The sequence below is a fragment of the Dromaius novaehollandiae genome, chromosome 17 (genome assembly GCF_036370855.1).
Source record: "Dromaius novaehollandiae isolate bDroNov1 chromosome 17, bDroNov1.hap1, whole genome shotgun sequence".
Taxonomy (NCBI): domain Eukaryota; kingdom Metazoa; phylum Chordata; class Aves; order Casuariiformes; family Dromaiidae; genus Dromaius; species Dromaius novaehollandiae.
Genome location: NC_088114.1, coordinates 7,836,390 through 7,856,147, shown reverse-complemented (window position 1 = coordinate 7,856,147; position 19,758 = coordinate 7,836,390). Strand labels below are relative to the sequence as shown.

At 47.3% G+C, this 19,758-nt stretch overlaps 2 protein-coding genes across 14 annotated transcripts in view; both read right to left on the bottom strand.

The window, feature by feature from the left end:
• Positions 1-6,575: 6,575 nt before the first annotated feature.
• On the bottom strand, positions 6,576-16,748 carry NOC4L (nucleolar complex associated 4 homolog). Its single transcript, XM_064522067.1, has 15 exons — positions 16,599-16,748; positions 16,366-16,486; positions 16,182-16,288; positions 15,816-15,923; positions 15,111-15,260; positions 14,399-14,498; positions 13,912-13,946; positions 13,760-13,810; positions 13,075-13,186; positions 12,347-12,407; positions 11,670-11,780; positions 10,161-10,324; positions 9,278-9,360; positions 8,345-8,458; positions 6,576-8,027 (listed from the first exon to the last, which is right to left on the bottom strand). The coding sequence occupies exons 1-15, from the start codon at positions 16,704-16,706 to the stop codon at positions 7,911-7,913; spliced, it is 1,542 nt and encodes a 513-aa protein (XP_064378137.1). The 5' UTR covers positions 16,707-16,748; the 3' UTR covers positions 6,576-7,910.
• Positions 16,749-16,869: 121 nt separating this feature from the next.
• EP400 (E1A binding protein p400) overlaps positions 16,870-19,758 on the bottom strand; it is a 51,609-nt gene continuing 48,720 nt past the window's right edge. For all 13 annotated transcript variants that reach the window (XM_064522052.1, XM_064522053.1, XM_064522055.1 and 10 more), the window contains one exon: positions 16,870-19,375. In XM_064522052.1, coding sequence (XP_064378122.1) covers positions 19,103-19,375 — 273 coding nt within the window. In that variant the 3' untranslated portion in view covers positions 16,870-19,102. The remainder of the gene's footprint in view (positions 19,376-19,758) is intronic.

Sequence of the window (19,758 nt, the reverse complement as noted above, 5' to 3'; positions counted from 1 at the left end):
CATCACTGAATATCAGGCATTACCCTGCTTTTACATACTCAGACACACATTTTGCTAAGGTAAAGCACTTGTTCAGGCAGGAGGACATCGGAAGAACCCCCCCACCCCCAATTTTCTCCAAGACCACTGAAGTAAGGTTAGGATCCCGCATTTTTAGCTAATGCTCATGAGAGCACAACTTTCACAAAAGGTATGAGAGTGACGGCACGGGAGCCCAAACCTGCCCGCTGGGCGTGGAGCCGACCACGGGTCGGGCAGCACAAGGCTCCCCGTGTGCCAGCATCAGCCCAGCCCCGGTGGGGCGGCTACGGGATGGACGAGTTGGACAGGGTCTTCCCGACCGCCGCCCAGCAAGCAGAGCCTTTCACGTGGGTTTCCGGCACCATGATCTCTTTTGATGCTCTTTTCTCCCTGGTTACGTTCTACGCAGTGTCTTGCGTTTTCTTTTTTCTTCTATTTTTTTTGGAGAGGGAACTGCTTCTTAGATTAAAGGGATTTCTGAGAACACCACTGTCACTGTGGGCCTGCAGTCTTTGCCCTGCTGTTATTTTATTTAGACATTGTCTGATGGGTGCTTTGTGACTCCAGTTGCTCAGTAAGGAACTAAGGAGAGCATTAAAGACAATCAAGTGCTTTAAAGCACAAATTTACATCTCATCTGCCAAAAGATTTAAAGCACATATTCGAGTGCTGCCCTGAATCAGAATATTTTCCTAAATGGGGACCTAAATGTCCCAAATCTTTGGGACAAGTTTTAAAACCATACGAAGGAAATGCCACACGCGGCCACTTTTGGAGGCATCAAGACAAGGTTGCTCACTCCGGTTTGCACAGCAATGCAGCGTCGGTAAGGACAGCATTCGCGGCCGCGGGGGTCATCACTGACGCCTGTCACACACAAGTCACCCAGCCCACAGGACAGCCCCAGTCCACCTTTCCACAGCCCCACAGTGCCGCGCGGGAGGCAGCTTGGAGCAGATCAGCGCTGCGCTCTGCACGTGTGGCCACCTCCTGCCCTGCCTTGCCGCTCCTGCCCAAACCTCCTGCCCTGCCTTGCCGCTCCTGCCCAAACCCCCCGGAAGACGGCCCTAGCAAGGGCGAGGGAGGACGCTCGCCCGGGCCACACAGGCAGCTCGCACCCTGGTTTTCCTTCCTCCCTCCCCGCTTTTCGGCACCGCTGGCTCAGCGGTGACCATCACCGCAGCCGTGGGAAGCCATCCTCCCGCCGGGCTCAGCGGGCTGGCGGATGGGCAGGCCCCGCGAGTCCTGGTGACAACCGCACGTCTCGGAGTTGCTGGGGAACCGAACCCTCCGCAGGCGGCTGCGCTTCTCCGTGCGGGGTGCGCGGTCCAGCTGGGGCGGGCAGCTGTGTCCCGGGAGGGCTGCAGGGCTCGGAGGCCTCCGCTCGACCTGGCGGCCCGCGGCGGCTGCCTTGCAGAGCCGAACGCACCTGACCCGGCACGCGGGGGCTGCGCTTCGGCAGCGGCTGGGCAGAGCCGCCCGGCCCGGTCTGCACCGTCCTCTAGTGGCCACCAGCCCCATTTACCGGCCCGGCTCTCACCCGGCAGGGCCAGGGCGGGGGCTGCCCCAGGCAGCTCCGGGTCAAACCTGCCCTCAGTGCCCCAGTTTCAGCCCAGTGCTGCTCTGCCCTTGCCCTGCCCATCGCACCGCACCCTCCCTGCACGGGGACCCCCATACCTCCCGCTTGCCCCCGTTCAGATGATCCCGGGACCGTAACGACTGCTACAGCAGCTTGTGCTAGCCGTCGGCCAGGGTCTGGTTTCATCCCTCGCCCCCAAAGCGGAGTTGGGAGAGGGCAGTCACCACTGTTTCTCCCACCCTTTCAAAAGCCAAGTGCCGTCCCCGTCCCGGAAGGCAGCCGGCCCTGCACGGAGCAGGAAAGGGGTGCTCAGGTGTCGGGGCAGCTGGGTGGGAAAGGCCGCCCCAATGGGAACGCAAGCCCAGGCAAGTCCTCCGCACGCTGCTCGGGGCTTTGCAACCTGATGGACACAACCCAGCAGGCTCCGGAGCAGCCACGTAGCCCTCTGAGAAGTTCAGCCTGGTCCCCAACCCTTCTGGCTCTCTTCAGGTTACACCAGTAATCCAGACTGCGATGCCCAAAGGCCCTGTAAACTTTGGCACAAACTGTCAAAGACAGCAAGCACCCGGAGGAGGGGGAGCTGGGGGTCCAGCCTCCCACTCTGGCACGGGGCGTGGAGAGGAATTCTGCTGGGAAAACAATCTCTGTTGCTGAATATGAAATAAGGAAAAAGTTTTAAGTAAATCAGGTGATAAATCTGCTGATAAGCTGAAAGGGAGTGACGGTTCCCACCAGCACTCAGACCCAGCTCCTCAAAGACGGTAGGAGCTCGTTCACTAACTACCTTCGAGAAACGGAGCCTCAGCCAAGCCTGGTCCAGAGGGAACATTTCAGCCAGGCAGGATGCTTCGGAAGTCCTCCTGACAGCAGAAAGCCTCACAGGAGAGGGCTGTATTTCTGGAAGGAGCTACACACTATTGCTTTGGACGTGATGCAGCGAGCACAGGAGGCCAAGCGGTGGCACAGGCTGCGAAGCAGAGGACCTGTCGGTGGATCTGTTCCAGCTCCCCTTGGCTTCAGCGAGGCTCGGAGCAATCCCATGGAGCGCATTAGGCTTGCGACTGCTCGGACGCCTTTCAGGCAAACATCACCCACCGTCGCTGCAGGCCAGCCCAGAGATCCAGCCAAACACGGCTAATTGGAGCCGCTCTGCCAGGCTCCCCGGGAGAGCCCCGCGGCACGCGCTGTGCAGCCGCCCAGCAGGAACAGCCCCCGAGCAGACATCCATCCCCGCGGCCGCCTGCCCACGGCTCCCAGGGCTCACGCAGCCGAGGGGTTGTGCTTTCCGCCTGCATCCCTGTTTGGGAAGGTCCCTGCAACGGCATCGCAGGGCTGAGCGCTGCGGGGAGGGGGGGCTGCTCCTCCTCTCCTGACCTGGAGGAAGCCCCTCGCCGCCCCAGTGAACCTGCCCACATAACAGCAGCAAACTTCACCTACGTCACCAGCTCACAGTAAGGGTCATTGCCCAGGTCTCAGGTGCACCTTGGCTTGGAAGGGCCATGCACCAGCAAAGAGACCTTTGCCCCTTCCAGAAGAGGAGGCCAAAGACCTTGCACTTGGGAACTGCGGTTGTTCATCATCGTGCCTCTGTTTCCAGTATCACAGCACATGGTATCGCCTACCCCCAGCTGAGAGGACTGAAATGTAAATCCTCACTCTCCCATCCTGCAAGAACTGATTTGGGCAGAAGGCACGCGGTGATTCATTCGCCTGCTAGCTCAGAGCAACCCTTTCCCAACAGCAGCACAGGAATCCACCCTGCCACCACCACTGGATAAAAGTTGAATACAACTACCCATGATTGATGCTTCCCACATAAGCACCCCAGCCACGATCTCCTGGATAATGTGTAGTGTTATTAAAGCATCAATTATCTTTAGCGCAAGTGGAGCTACATTAGCAGGACTGCAGTCTGTTCATTTTGATAAGGTTTGCTCTGTTCATCTATCAACAAAATGGGGATGCCAGCAGGCCAGGAAGCCCTCAGCTTCTAACTCAGGCTGGAGCTGACACCCTCATCCTCTGCATGCGCATCATCACCAAGCGCATGCTGCTCGCTGGGTTTATTCCTCAGGCAGAGGGGGGTTGGCACTACAGCCTACCAAGAGCTAGTGCTCGTCTTTGGCAGGGACCCTGCAGCTATAAAACCGAGAGTGAGTAATCGCCCTTGCTGCCCGGGCCCCAGCAGGGCACTTACACCTGCCCAGCAGCACTCCAGACACCCAAGCGAGGCGGCCAGAGAGCTCAGCCTTGCTCCTAAGTAGCCGATGTTCCCAAACAGCTCAATCTTTACGGCTCTCCTGTACATGTGGGATACTCATGTAGAAAATTACAGGAAAGCAAGGCAGTTACCTCTGAGGCTAGCCATAAAACTAGTGTGGCTGGAGGCACCTTTAGTCAGCTCTAAATAGAAGTTTCCATCTGTAGTTTCTCCCTCTGGCTCTACCCAAGGGCTCCAGTTCCCTCTCCTTTCGCTGACGTGAGCACGGCCCACGGACAGGGCTGCGAACCGCTGCAGAAAAGCAATCCTTTTTATTAACAGAGCTAAATTTTCCTTCATAAACTACACTAAGATAGACTCTTGGCTTATTTATACCAGTAAATCTCCCAGGCCAATAGGCTTCGGTTAATGAACATTGACTCTGACGGTGCTGCAAAAGGCCGGTGTCAGTTGAACTGATATCCTGTGGTCCCTCTTGTCTGGGCAGGGTTGTAAATCACCCAAGATCTCATTTGCTTTTCAAAACCAGGCAGCAGAAAACACGGTGGTAATGGCTCCACTGCAGCTTTCACTGCCCCAGTGCTGGGAGAAAGTTTTAGTGCTGATAGCAGCTGGTTAGTAAGGCCAAGCATTTTTACCGGTTTATTTTTGAGCACTTGGAGCCTGTGGTTCAGGCCCCTTCGCTGCTCAGACAGGGTTTACCGGTTCCCCCACCGTCCCGCTCCCGTACCCTGGGAGGAGGGGGACAGTCTCTAAGCCTCAGCTTAGGTGCACTTCAGAGGAGCAGAGCGGGACGCCCAGGTGGTTGGGAAGCGAGGCGGGGGATGCCTGTCGGGCAATCCGTAGCTCAGCTGAGATGCTCAAATGTATGCTGTGAATGCGAGATATGTTACACACACAAGTCCGGCTTCTTGGAGGACCATCAGGGTCCTGGCCTGCAGCCAAGCGTACTTACACCCAGCCATGCTGCAAGGGGACAGGCACAGACACTGACGGCCCCGGAGCAGGGATCCCTTTACTTAGGGGCAAGCCTGCTCCAGGCCTCCAGCTGTCACATGCACTTTTCCCTCTATTTCTGCATTTCAACATAGACCTCCCTCTATTCCCCCAGTGAACATCTTTAAAGTAAAAATCTAAGCTGATTAACACGCACACCACAGTCACCTGGATCTTTAACTCACAAGATAAATCTCATCAGACTCCAATGAGTGGCTCTATCTTTTACCTTCAGGCCGGGATGACTTTGAACGGCCTGTAAATGAATGGAAGCTCAAGAAAATGAACCAAAGGTAGCCTACTGCAACGCGGAGGGGCCTTATCGTCATCGCCGGATGGGGGGAAGGAGGCAGTAGCAGGTAGAGGAGGGACTGAGGCAGCGTTTTCATGAAACTGCCTTTTGTGCTCAGTGAAGTAACTCAACAACAAAAAACAAAACAACCCTCTCCCTCTTCCCACATCTGATAAAAATCAAATAATAACAGGAGTGACTTATGTGCTCTCTGCCTGGTACTTCAATCTGGCCTTCCAGTTAATATACACTATGATTAAAGCATCTATAATCTGCAGTCTGTGGAGACCTGTGGAGCAGTAGCAGCAGCGGGTGTGCAGCCTGATAAGGGTTGTTCGCTCAGTGCAGATGAAACTTCATATTTATAACTACTGATTTTTTTTTCCTCACACCTCCTATTGAGGGGAGGGGAGTCAAAATTTCAAGATAAAAGCTTGATAAAAAACTAGGTGGAAAGTTTTTCAAGGACAGGCAGGGTCTTAAAATTATCTCCACGAAAAGGCTGGTTTAAGGCGGCTTTTTAGGCAAGCACAGCACCAGAGATTGGGACTGGAGTCTTTAGACGACCTTCAAGGCTTTAAGCTGTGTTCCTCCGAACAGGGAGCCTCTATGGGCTCTGCCTGTACAGTACCACATGCAGCACAGCTGTGGCTGGGCCTGCTTGGCCTCATCACAACATAACTATTGAGTCACATCTCAGGTCAGCTACACATACTTTAAGTCAAGCACTAACATGGTTTCTAACTCGGCACCTAAATGTGCAGAGAAATCTGAAATCATGCAGCATTAGCCTAGCCCTCCATCTCAACATCTGTGGGAGCTGCAGCAGGCTAACACACCAGGCACTGGGAACACACCTTTAAAAACGAATAAAAATAAGAAATTCCCTTGCTAGTCCCGGCAAGTCACTGCTAAATGCAATGCAGTGCTTAGGATCTGTGGTTGCTGAAGTGTTAAAGATGCAGGTGCCTTCCCAGTCTTTGTCCTATTCATAAGCAATATCCACTTATTTCTAGTAGCATCCCTGTCCCAAGTATGCGGACAACACTTTAGTCTGTGGCCATTTGGTCTGAGACACAAGGCTCCGCGCTCGGGCAGCAGCAGGACATAGCACAAACCAGAGCCGGCTGCTCTCCCCCAGTGCCCAGCAACTCAGTCTGCCTCACACGTAGCCTGTTTGTTTGGCCTAGGAAAGCCCGGGATGACAGACACACACACACATAGCTTGAGCAGCAGTCAGGTTGCCACATCAATACAGAATCACCCTCAAGAACCCAACCAACCCCTCATTTTCGACACCATGAGAACTTAACTGGCCAATGTCCAAATAGTTTAATTTTATGCAATATAAAAGAGTCACAGTACTCCAGAGTGTCAGTATTACGAAAGCTTTGAATGACATTAACCCTCAGTAACTTCACAGACAAATTGAGCCAACCTGAGTAAAATAAAAAGACACAGAGAAGTGTATTCAATATATATATATTTTCAAGGTATATCATTTAATCTGAAAGATGGTACATGTATATACATCTTTCTAAGGTACTCAGGTGGTCCTCAGTACTATCAGAGCACTTCAAAATGTTTAATAAACACATACACACAACATACATATGATATAGGGAAATGCATTTTAGAGCTGAAACACAGGGCTTTGGGTGAACTTGAACTGAGGTCTCAAGCTGTAAGCTAGCATCTCAACCATTCTACCTTCCTACCAGATACCAGAAGTCAAAGGATAAAGAAAAGCATGCTGGCCAGGGAGGAGACAGACCTGCTTTTTCACGAAGCAGAACAACAGAGTGTGGGATTTTCAAAAAAGCAGCTAAGGATCCTGAACCCCCCCGCCAACTTGAATTCAGAAGTATCAGTGAAAAGACAGAGGGTACAGCTCTATACTCTGGGGATATGTTCAAGACATGATGAGAAAATGATTTCATTGAAAATACATAGTCCTTTACCTACTTATTGTTTGGATAGCATGAAGAAAACTGGATGAAGAAACCCTAACACCTAGTGTCTTTAAGACAGCTGCAGTTTTCCTCGACTTAAGCAGCCTTGTCTGCCAGAAATTAGCTTGCTTTGGCTTCACTTTCTTGACTATATTTTTCTCCTTTACAAATTATGATTTCAAAATACTGTAAGCAGAGTTAAAGTCTAGCGAGATAAGAAAAAATTATTAAAAATGGCAAGAGGAAAAAAGTGCTCAGTGAGTCTATCTGCATTCTTAACAAGGATTGCATCTGGAACCAAGGCAAAACTTAACATCTTATGAAACGCTCTCAGAAGGAATTTCTGCATCACTTCTCAAAATATAGGAAAAATTCAAATTAACAAACCCACCTAGCATCAGTGGTCGCTAGTTAAAATTTGACTGGCACCTGGGTAGAAAACAAGCTAGAAAACAAGAGCAGCTGTCAGAGGCCACACCTTCCCTCAGTCCCATACGCGGGCAGCAGGACGGTCTGTCCACCCAGTTACCGATCACAGCCAGCACCAGCCGCTTCAGAGAAAAGCGCCAGAATCCCAGACACAAACACCTCCAGAAAACTTTGCTCAGAGGGAAAGTCCCTCCCAAGCATCAGGCAGCAACATGCAAGAGTGAGAAACAAGCAGTCAGGAGGAAAAGTCCATCTGTGGGTGCTGACAAAGGTCACTAAAGAAGGCACCATCTTTCTCAAGCAGTCCAGCTCTCACCACTTGGAGATATTTCAAAGCCAGAAATATCCAGTAGAGCACGTGTGCTTTGCGCAGGTCCCCAAGGTCAATCAGTTGTGCAGATGTGTTTATTAGAGATCACATCACTCTAAGGTAAAGTGCTCTGCAAAGATATCATTCTTCTTCCCAAACAAACCTCTCACCGGCTCAAACTCCAGAGGCACATCAGTGGTTGTTTTCTTTACTTCTCTATCAAAAAGCTACAAAGAAAATAAAAGAGAAGATATTGGCAAAATTCAGTAGAAGCTCTTCATCCTGGCTGATACCAGTTCTCACTCTAACCTCTAAAAAGATCCAGTAATAAATCAGGCCTTTCAGCCCTTTTATATAAAAGCCAGCCCTGTCACCATTGCTGCCTTCTGCTCCTTCGTTTAACAGACATTTCCCTGGTTCAGGATAACCAAAACTCAGCTGAGTTCCCTCCCCAGCAGCAAGGATGATGAAGGTGGCTATGGAACCCAGGAACCAGGCTCTTTTCCTCTTATTCCACTCTTTAATGCAAGCACAGCAATGCTACCTCATAAGCAGAGAGCTCCAGAAGCCCTGATATGTCGTCCTCTATTTCTGACAGCGACTGGTTCAGGATAGCAGCTGCTTGAGCCACATCTGGATGATAATGGTTTTGTAGAGACTGCAAAAACAAGACAAATAGGAGACGCTCTAATGAGCAAAGGGTTAACACACATCCACTCGATTTCCTCCACAGGCATCTGCCTCTTTGTTAGTCAGATATTCAGTGACCACCACATTTTGGCAGAGGAGGCAAGTTTACTGTTCTGCACTACTACAAAGCTCCAAGAAATCCAGAGTCCAGCCATCCTTCAAGCATATCAAAGATCCTTTTCCACCTGGGACGCATCCAGCTCAACACAGACAGATTTTTCCACAGACCATTCCTATGGTGCCTGACACAGTTCTGCCACCTCCCATGGCCCTCACGCTGCATCTGAACTCTCTCTGCTTCCAGGTTCTAACCAACTTTATTGATTCTCCTTCAGCCCCTTATGCAAAACCCTTGTAGTTAAATGGGAAATGATAATCCTGCCATATGGTTTTAGGGTCACTGAAAATAATTTAACCAATTCCAGCCTTCATACACCACCTTACAAATAACCCACATGAAAAGTGAAAGTTATAACGTTCTTTAACATTTTTAAAGCCATTTCTACAGAATGACCTGGTTATACCCAATTAATTTCCGTAAGGGCTCAGCAAGTTCATCTCTCTCCTCCAAAGAGAATGAAAAGCCTTACATATTTGCAGCTGCTTCGTGTGTTTCAGCAGTTAACTACACACTTTTCAGCTCCATGGTCAGGCACGTACTCACATATCACATACTAATTAGCATGTACTAATCCTGCAGTGCGTGAAATCATTTGCCTCCGGCACTAACACAGAAAAGGGTGCAAAGTAACATCATGAACAGTTGTGCTTTTTTAAGCTTTTGTACCTGTAGCTCCCAGAGGGAGCTTTCCAAAGCCCTGCATTCAGATGGCTCCTTCTCCTCCATAATATACGGATCTTCTGACAAATCTAAGGAGAGGAAGACACAGATCTCCTGCATGATGTACATAACTCCAAAGGGAACACAGCAGACACGAAGAGCAGCACTGCAGCCACAGTTGTGTAAGACAATGTTCCCGACACATTTAGGATCCAAAAACAAGCTACACACCTCAGCAAAGCCCAAGAGTCACCAAAGCACTACAGAACCACATTATTTTTAATGAGCACAGAAAGTAAGATATAAAGAACTGGAATGGTCTGATGCAAAAGGCATCTCAGGACACTTTGAACAGTGATTACTGATGTTCAACAGTAATCAGTTAAACCATGGACAGATGAAGAATAACTCAGAAGACTGTTAAACCAACGGTCTTAAACACTGTAGGGGGAAAATGAGAAGGTCTCAGGTTTCTGTATTCAGTTTATTTTCTCATTTCTTTGCTTAATAGAGTGTTGAGGTGAACAAGACAAGTGCAGTGTATGGTCCAGCTGTTTCAGCCCTTTCACACTTGGAGGTAGCCTGAATCAGAGTGCTGGGCTCCAAGCAGCGTTTGCCTGGACAGTCACACAGGGGGCATTCTGCTTTGAGGCAGGGCAGCCAACAGCGAGGCCCATAGTCACAGAGAAACAACATATATGGGTCTTCACAATCAAACGGAGAACCTGAAGGAGCAGCCTGCAGGCTCTCTGCAAAGCCAAGAGACAGAGGCATCCTTCTAATCCTTAGAACTGGAGCTGGGATCTCTCCTTCTCCAGGGGAATCAATCCTGCTCTTTATGCTCTCTAAAGGCAGGACACAAAAATCCCCTGCCCACCTTCCCTCTTACCTTCTGGCCCATTAGGTCTGTGTACTAGCACTTTGCATGCTGGGTGCCTCCGAAAGAGATTACAGATGAAGGGAATGACCATGAGTAGAGCTTCGGGAGGAGCAGTGAGGGCCAGCCGGGAGAGGCGCTTTATAAATGCTGCTACCAGGTATGCCGGCAAGTGACTTTTGGAGAGAAAAGAGAAGACACCAGCATGTAAAAGTCCAAGAAAGAGAGCCAGCAATACCAGCAACCCAGACAGCGTGTCAAGCTAAGGACCAGCAGGACTCTTCATATTTTTGGACTACAGAGCAAAGAAAGGTTGTAAGCAAAGATACCTGGTTCCAGGCAGCAATACATGGTCTTGTGTGCTGTCTGCAACAAATTTTGCAACAATTTCCACTCAATGCATAAATAATCTAAATCATCCTGTGATTCAACCTAGATGTGTGGCACCACTCCAAGCACTTGCTGTAGCCAAGCACAGCTCTTGTACATGGTCACTCACATAGCAGTCTTTTTTCAGTCATTTTATAAACTTCTGAGCACTTGGGCAGGCAACCTTAATTATATTCTTCTAATGCATTTTTGTGGGTTTAATTAATACATGGACTGTGGTGCTAAATTTATGTAATACTTCCAGGACTAAAGCAAGCAGTGAATCTGTCAACAGGGACATAAAGCTGCTGCAATGTATATGTGCAGGATAGTTCTTATTTCCATGGTAAAAATGCAGATTTCTAACAACAATCAGCTGATATAGGCACTTCCTTCAGGTCAGAGGAGCTGGGATGAAAGACGACAAGTTTCAGCCACTCACCCTTCAGCCCTGGGGCTCACTAGTCCTGCAAGGCTCAACAACAGCACCCAACAGTACACTATCTTATCTTATTACTCATCCCAAAGTACACTAAGAATACAAGGAGGTTTGATATTAAGCATCTAATGCTGAACTGTAAAGTGTTACTCTTGGTTTATTTTATAGCCTAAGAAATGATGGCAACTGAAGTATAACCTTGAATGACCAGTTGCTTATCTAGTTTCTTCCCTGTGTACAAAAAATTGACAGCATCAAGACAGGCTGTCAAACACTGTATGTTTCAACGTTGTATCTCTGCAAAGACACCAGATTATCAAGAGCTTTATGATCCCATGTCTATTAAAAAACCCTGCACATTATTTTTCCATATTCATAAAGTCAGAGAGAAAAATCATCACTTTCAGCCAACTGGAATACACATCAAAATACATCCATAATCATTTGCAGATCAAACTCAGATAGCGTACCGCATTTTTGCTTCCTGAAACTAGATGGGCATGTGGCAAATCTTCAAAAATAGCACATGCAAAATTACACACTACTACAATCACACTCTTGGATTCAGTTTTCTCAGTAAACAAGACTCCAATCCAGTAGGCGCACTGAATACATTAAATCCAGACACGTGGGGGACTGTTTGAGAACAGTGTCTAGCCAACAGAAAAGCAGGAGAAAAACATCTGAATATATATAATAAAGCTGCTACTTACGATGAAGACAAAAACAGGTCAGCCAAATGGAAGAATCGGGCTCTATACTTCACGTGATATATAGAAGGGTCTAAAAGACTGTACAGCTTTTTGTAGAAGTCTGGATATTCCCTGTTAAAAAAACAAAAAGGAAAAAGACAGCATCCGTTGCTGATTAGTGATGTACAATGGGACTGCACTGTGCCTAAATGTCTCTGTGCATTCATTATAAATGACCCCAGATCACTCCTGTGCTCTGGAGGTTCTGCTTAGCTTTCTTTCACTCCCTCTCCACAGCAATCACTTGAAAACATGCTGTAAAGTGAATTTCCTGCTCTTGCAGTGCTGCTAAGCTATTTTGGGGATGTGAAGCTATATCCACTGGCTGCAGTGGTACAGGATCCAGTGAAAGGCATGCCAAAGACTACAGCTTTACTGTGTGATCAGGTCAGCAAAATAGATTTCCAAGTGCCAAGCAGCCACAGTCTGGATGAGAGCGTATTTAGGCTCAACTGAAAAAACGGTCATACTATCAAGAGTTCAACATCCAAACAGCTGAGCCTCTTGTGAAGAGTTTCACTTTCTCATAGGGGAATTCCAAAGCCTGAAGACCTGGAGAATCCATTTCAGTCCCTCTTACATAAAGACTTAAATGCAAAAACTCACATTCCTTTAAATGTGATGTTCTTTTTACTTACAGATTATGCTGATGAATCAGAATAAATAATCCATTTAAGGCTAGGAGACTGATTGCTCCACCTGTAAGAAAGCAAGCAGATATTAACACAATGAAAGAAAATCATCAGCTGCAACTTGTTTTTATTACAAAACCTTCACAGAAAGGACACAATACTCCGAGTACCTGGAATTAATGCCAGTGTGATGGTTGTCAAGGAACACACGTTCATCTGAAAGCTTCCAGAGGCTCAGAAGTTACTTATAAAGATTAAGTTGCAGTTTAGAAGAACAGACTCTGAAGGACAGAGACATAAAAATGCTGCTCTAATCCCCAAGAAAGCCACACTGGGGAGCAAAAGTCCTCCTCAGAAAGGGCATTTCTGTAGGAAACTGCACATCCCATGTCTGGATGCAGCCCAGACAGCAGCAGTGCTGGCTGAACTCTACATTTAAAATAAATAACTTCATTATTCAACTCTTTCCAAAGCTTTAAATATGATCTTCCTCACATACAAGGAGCAACACTGACAAGCACAGGTAAAAACTTCTCACTTCCAGGGATAACCATTGTCCCTAGCTCCTTAGCTTAATTCCAGCCAAAGGTATAGCTGTTTCTTTGTCCGGGGGGGAGGTGTTCTATACTGAATCATTCCCCAAAGAGGCTGTGGTGTTGCCTCCAGCAGTCCTTCCAGTCATATCTACCATGCTGCAGAACCCCACAAAGGACGAAAAGCCCATTTTTACTCACCTATGCCGTAGGCCACTGTTAGGAAGTCTATCATGAGAGTGGGTTCATTCATATAAGGCAGAATGGAGTCATGCAGAATAACAAGAACTTTTTTGTAAAGGCCAGTGGGTAGCTGTGAAGGACACACAGAAAAAAAAGTCAACCAATGTAGGGAGAACTCAAAGAGTAACAGCAATACATGCCTGCAATAGGCGAGTCAGAAGCAAAAGAGAATGTGGCAGAACAATATAGCGTGGCATGCAGTAACAGTTCCCAAATGGGAGAGCTTACAAGTGACAACTGATAATTAAGTTAAATCACAGAAGTGGGCACTCACAATTGAAAGCATGATCACAGCTCAGAGGGGAAAGTGGAAGGAAAACAGTGAAAGGGCTTGGGAACCTTTAACTTGTAAACAGAGGTCTTTATACTGCAAGTCACTCCTTAGGAGCAGACTTGTTCAAGCTGGAAAAAAAGGCTGAGAGTAAAGAGAAGAAATAAACCATATATGAGGTCATGCTTCTGGGCAGAAGAATGATCGAACAGAAAAGGTGACTGGGCTGTAAGCAAAAACAAAAACGCGTTCTTATCTAACACTGAAAGCACAGCACGGTCTTTTACAAGGAGCTCCAGGGAAGGACAGCCGCAGCCTCTAAGGACTAGCTGTTAGAAAGCAGTACAGACCAGTGACAGAACTAACACTCACCTGGTGCTTCAGAAAACTGAGCCACATCTTTTCAAACGCCTGTTTGTGTGCCTTGAAACAGAATTGCAAGCAAGGGATGAAGCACGTTGGTGTAGATGAAGTTTTACTTTAAGTGTATTAAAGTTCAACTCTGAAGCACCAAATGAAGTTACCTGCAGCTTTGACACTTTCCACTCCTGCCGGTTATCTAAGAAGAGAGACAAAACAGATACTGAACTAGAAAAGGATGTTTAAAAAAATAAGATGACCCTTGCTTTACTCAGTCCCTTGAAAAGCCTCACACTAGTTATTACACATAAAGCAGAGCCACATAAAGCCACATAAAAACTCAGCAAATACAGTTTTATCTCAGGCCCAGTTACATACTTGGCTAAAATGGGACTGAGGGCAAGAGGAAAAGGAAGCTGCCCTCAAAGCAAGGTATCTAAAAAATACGGTCTGAAGTCCTCATCTTGACACAAGGACATGACAGACCCTGACTTAAACTAAGGAATGTGGATTTTTAATACTGTTTACAATTATCGTGATCACAGAAGCAAACATATTTCACTAGCAAATGCTAATAAAGCCTTTGCACAATACAAATCTTAAGCATGCTTTTCCCTTTCACACACAGTTCATCATGTGGAGCTCACTAACCTTTCTTCACCATAAACTTGACCATGTCGCGCTCTTTGTTTGGCATGTTAATGGGTGAAATGAGGGAGAATATGTTCTGCTGGTAAAATGGCAGTGGCCTCTAGGAAAAAAAGCATATATTCAAACATGAAATAAGCTCCACAACAGATGACAAGCATGCTAGACTTTAATACTGCTCTATTTCCCAAGCACTGAATAGATCTAACTAGGAAAGAAAAGGAAAGGAAAAATGCTGACAGCTAAACTACATACTGTTTTCTTCTCTATTTCTCTCTTGTCCTAGAATATTACTCATTTGCCTAACACAAAATGTAGGACTGAACTAACTCTGGTTTAACAAAACTGGCGGATCCAATTAAAGAAAAAAAAAAGGGATCTTCTTGTGCACCAGAGAGAGAACACAATTAAAAGCTCTGTCTGTGCCACCCATAACACTGAGATTTGATTAAAACAAAAGCTACAGACCAAACCATGAGGTTTTGCAAGGACAACAATAGATGTTTCTTGAACTACCTCAATTTCAGACGGAGGACAATCTTACCCAAAGCTGGCACACACTGTGAGCAAGAAAGATGAACGCATTCAAATGAGCAGTCATTTCTCTCGCTTCCAAACTCTTTCCATATACCACCAGTCCCACATTTCACCCCCAAGAGAAACCTTCCAGAGCAAAAGTTTATCCAGACCCACCTCAATGGTAACAATTTGTTACCTCTTTCGTCTTCTGCATGACTTGTCCAATGCTCTCAGTGACTGCCTTCATCACAAAGTACCGAATGTCATCATATTCCATATATTCTTGGAAACGAGAGATCAGGAGCGAAGCATCCTCATTTAAGGGAATCAATCCATCAACAACTATCTAGCAAAGGGTTTGTAAAGGAAAGCAGCAAGTCAGTCTCTTACAGCACCGGAGCAGAGAGCGAGCTGTGATGGCTTAGCGCATCCCTCTGTTCTGAAACACAGCTAGCAGTGCTGCGTCCTGCTTGCTCCAGAGCACGCGTTCACGAGCCATTTAAATAGGCCCTCCTCACCTTTCAGATGAGTCCCTCCTACCAAAGACAATGTTATCTAGAAATAGCAGCAGCTGAAGCAGGGCCAGTACCTTCCCTCTCATATCCCAATGGCAAGCGAGGCCAACGAGTCTGAAAAAGCCCAGAGCTGTTACCTCACGTACAGGCAAGAGCCCAGCTTGTCCCCCACAAGGTAGTTGCTCCCACATTTGCAGGATATCACCTGAGCAAGGGCAGGCGCTCCCAGGAAATTCTAGGTCTCGGTGCTCCCGCTATAACACCATATTTCCCCTCTCCGTGAAAACGTCCTACTTCGAAATTTTAGTCCTGGAGAACGTGAGCGCTGCAGGCTTCTTGTATCAAGGAGTAAATAACAGCAGGAATTTTTGAGTTCTGCAACTTACCTTAAGAAGTTCACGAGGAAAAGTGAAACCCCCCTTCCACTCTGCTTTGATCAAAGGATGTTCTACCTCCAGCTCCACGAACTTCATGAGGGTACAGAGCGATAATTCCTTAAAGGAAAAAAGAAAGAAATAAAGAAAGCACGTCTCAACAAGGGCTGGCGGTGAGACCCAAAGGAGGCAGTTCATGGATCTGCACGAAGTTGGAAGGATGATCTAAGGTGTTTTTCGCCCAGAAAGCCGCACGCCCTTTCGCGGCAGGCCGCTACGCGAAGGCGAGGCAGAGCATCGGTAACGTTTTACAGCACCGCACCGTCCTGCAGCGCAGAGCGCCGAAGCGGTGCCCCCCCGCGCCGCAGCAGGACCCACCTTGACGTGGAAGGAGTCGTGGCCCAGCAGCTCCGACAGGCAGTCCAGGCAGCTGCCGTAACGGTGCCGCATCCAGATCTTGTACTTGTCCGCCGCGCTGCCGTCGCCTGCGGAGGGAGAGCGCTGAGCCGCCGCGGCGCTAACGGCCCGGGAGCCGGCCGCCGCGGGACCCCCCGGGACTCACCGGCCAGGGAGGCCTCCTCGGCGGGCAGCGGGCCCACGAACAGCTCCCCGCGCTCCAGCAGCGCCCCGAAGAGCCGGCGGCAGGCGCGCACGGCGCAGGCGACGGCCTCCTCCTCCTCGGCCTGCGGACAGCGGCGCTGTGAGGCGGCGGCGGCGGCACCGACCCGCGCGGGCCCCGACGCACCCCCGCCCGGCCTCCCCCCCCCCGCGGCCTCCCCCCGCGCGGCCCCGCACCGCCAGCAGCTCCAGGATCTCGAAGACGCGGTTGGCGCCGCCGCGGCTCCCCAGCACCGCGTCCACGCAGGCGGCGACCGCGGCAGCGTAACCGCCCGCCTCCGCCATGCTGCCGCCGCGCCGCGCCGCCGGAAGCGCGTGCCGCAGAGGGGGCGTGTCTTGCCTCCGATAGGGGGCGTGTCTTGCCGCCGGTGGGCGGGGCGAGCCGCGGAAAGGGGCGGGGCCTCGCGGAGGTGGGTCTCGGCGCGGTACAGAGGGGCTGACGCGGAGGTGTTATAAAAATGTACACTTTATTACACCCTCAGGTAGGATACATCACTAGTCCTTACAATCCTACTGGATCAAGTACAAATGCTTATGTTCATAAGTTATTTACAGGTAGACTTCCTAACACACTCTTGGGAGAGAGACACACTGAAAGGAGGAAAAAAAAAAAGTGATTTTTATCTTCATTAACTGACCTAAACAAGAAACAATCGCCTCTTTAGACACCAAATCAGACCAGCACAATGATGCAGGCGGCAGCTCTCCCGCTGCCGCAAGTGTTCCCCCACACACGACTCCCATGCACATAATAAGAGCTAAACATTTAAAAGTAAAACCGGGGCTAACTAAGCAGTATTTTTGGATGAGCAACAACATACTGTACACAGTGTCAGTTATCTGGTACCATTGCATTTGCTTTGCATTTTCGACTATTCCATTGCCAACATTATCAGCTTTTCTGCTAGTAATGAAGCTAAGGTAATGGCACAAGACAGTGGTTCAGCAGGGTCAGGAGAATATTTGTGCATGCACAAAGTTAAAAAAAACAACAATGCCCCCCATATTTGCAGACCTGAGGGTCTGAGAAAAATACGATGCAGGAGAAAAGAGGTATAAAATCAAAAAGAAAAAAGAAAAATCAGGAACTCTGCCTGACCCAGTGTTACATTCGTGATCTTAACAGAACGGGGCGTCCATCCTACTTAAAACAGAGGAGTTGACCGAGTGTTCTTTCTTGTTTAAGCCATCTGGACTGTTGGATACCTATAGGTGTACACATATAGCAATAAGAACAAAAGATATGCTTTCCTTGCCTGTAAATAGGCTCCCCTCCTAAAATAGTAAAAAGATCACAGAATGAAAAAATAATTTTAAAATCATTTCAGAAAAGGAATGTTATAAACTTGTCTGAATTTTACATGTCATGCAGTTTTATGGCCAAAGTAAAACAAATCTATTCAAGCCACCAAGAGCTTTTTGATTACTCACTCTGCTGTTTGCAAACAGAGTTTGCTTTTCAGCAATTTTATGCACGAAAAGTAAAGAAAATCCCCACAGTTCTATGCAGCTTTTTGCTTGGGTTTTTTTTTCCCCCATAACAATAAGGCAAACTGATTTGGAGGAAGAGGCCACGCTCTATTCGCATCCAAAATACCCACCTGAAGATACATTCATCATTAGCTTTAGTAAAAGAATAGTACAAAAGTTAGATCTTATTCTTTACACAATTGAAGAATTAGTCTTAGATTTAATTTCACTATTCTCCCCTTCCCCCAGCCCCCCACCCGCCAAGCTGAAAGCAGAGTAGAAAGTACTGAACATTTAAACATGTTGCAAGAGCAGAATGAAACCGAGAGATTAAACTTCATCTGTTTGAGATTTTCCCTTATGGAAGTCCCATAAGAAACAGCTATGGACCATTTGTTTAGCTGTATCTACTGAACAATTCTTTTACAAAAAATGGGCTACACTTTAATACACATCTACTATCAACACAGTATTTACTCAGTTCATGCCTAAAATATCCATTATCTTAAAGTGAAATATGAGAATGAGCGCACAGGTTGGGTGCTTCGATAAACTGTACACAAAACTACTAACAAACATTTTAAAAGACTTACAAAAATGGAGAATGAAACATTTTTTTTTCCTTTTAATTACATATACTTACAGGTTTTCACATTTATTGGCTAAAGTTTTCAGGGAGCACTTCAAATATAAATTAGTTCCTCCAGAGGTATTTACCTCAAGCGAGAACAACATGCAGCTTTTATAGATGGAAAATACTTTGCTATACTAGCCACACTTTATTTGAATGGCTTCACCATGGACAGTGAACACTCATCCAAATTATAGCAAAGAACTGCATATTCCCACAGGCAGTTTATGGTATGCTAACCTAGATGGATTGTACTGACATTTATGGCATATCGCCATTTTACTTTTGTGTAGCTGGGCAGAATTTAAATGTAAGTAATGTTTGTTTTATCTGGTTTGAATGAGCACAGATAACACTGGCAGAATGTATCTTGTACAGATTTTGAGTGTTAAACAGTTGCTAACATGCTGAAGGTTTGTGAGAGTTTCCATGTTTAAATGTTCACCAGCAAAATCCTTCTGTTAAAAAAAATAAAGGTGATTTGTCTTCATTTGGATGTTTGGAGAAGCTTCTCACTTTGCCATGGCTTAGCAAACAAGAAATGCTGTATTTCCCTGCTTATTGCATTTTAATCATTAGTTCAACTTGGTTTAGTAGGTGCCTTTAATCTGACAGTAGGCGTCCTCATTTGTACTTTTGCTTGCTGATTTTGGGCTTCAGACGTTGCTGGTGTCTGTGCAGGATTCTGTACACCTGGAGCCTGAATCTGGGGAGATGCTGTTGTCACAACTTGCTGCTGAATGAGTTTCTGCTGGACGACTTGAGCAGTAGCAGTTGTTGCAGGAATTACTTGAACCTGCTGCTGACCTGCTGTTGTCTGAGAAAGCGTCACAGTTTGGGGTTGAGCTTGAACCTAGGCATTAGGATGACAAGGCAATTACAAAAGGATAGCTTGGCATTAAACAGAGTGTTCATAAAATTTCTGCACCACAGAAGAGACCTTATTTGTATGGGTGTTTGTTCTCTTGACTGACAAGCATCTCAGACAAAGTAGAAAGACTGGAAGGGATGCTGAAAACGTAGGATAAACAGTTTCAATGAGAAACATCTTTCAGCCACATTTTCTAGAGTACAGCCTTACAAACCAAAGCTAAGAGCCAAGACACCCATAGCTTAGATATTTACGGTGCAGATCAAAGGAAATTCCCCCAAGATCCTTTATAGAAGATATATGAAAGGTAAAAAGCCCACTGGATAGACAGGAAAATTCCAGTAGTACAGAAGCACAAGTGAAGG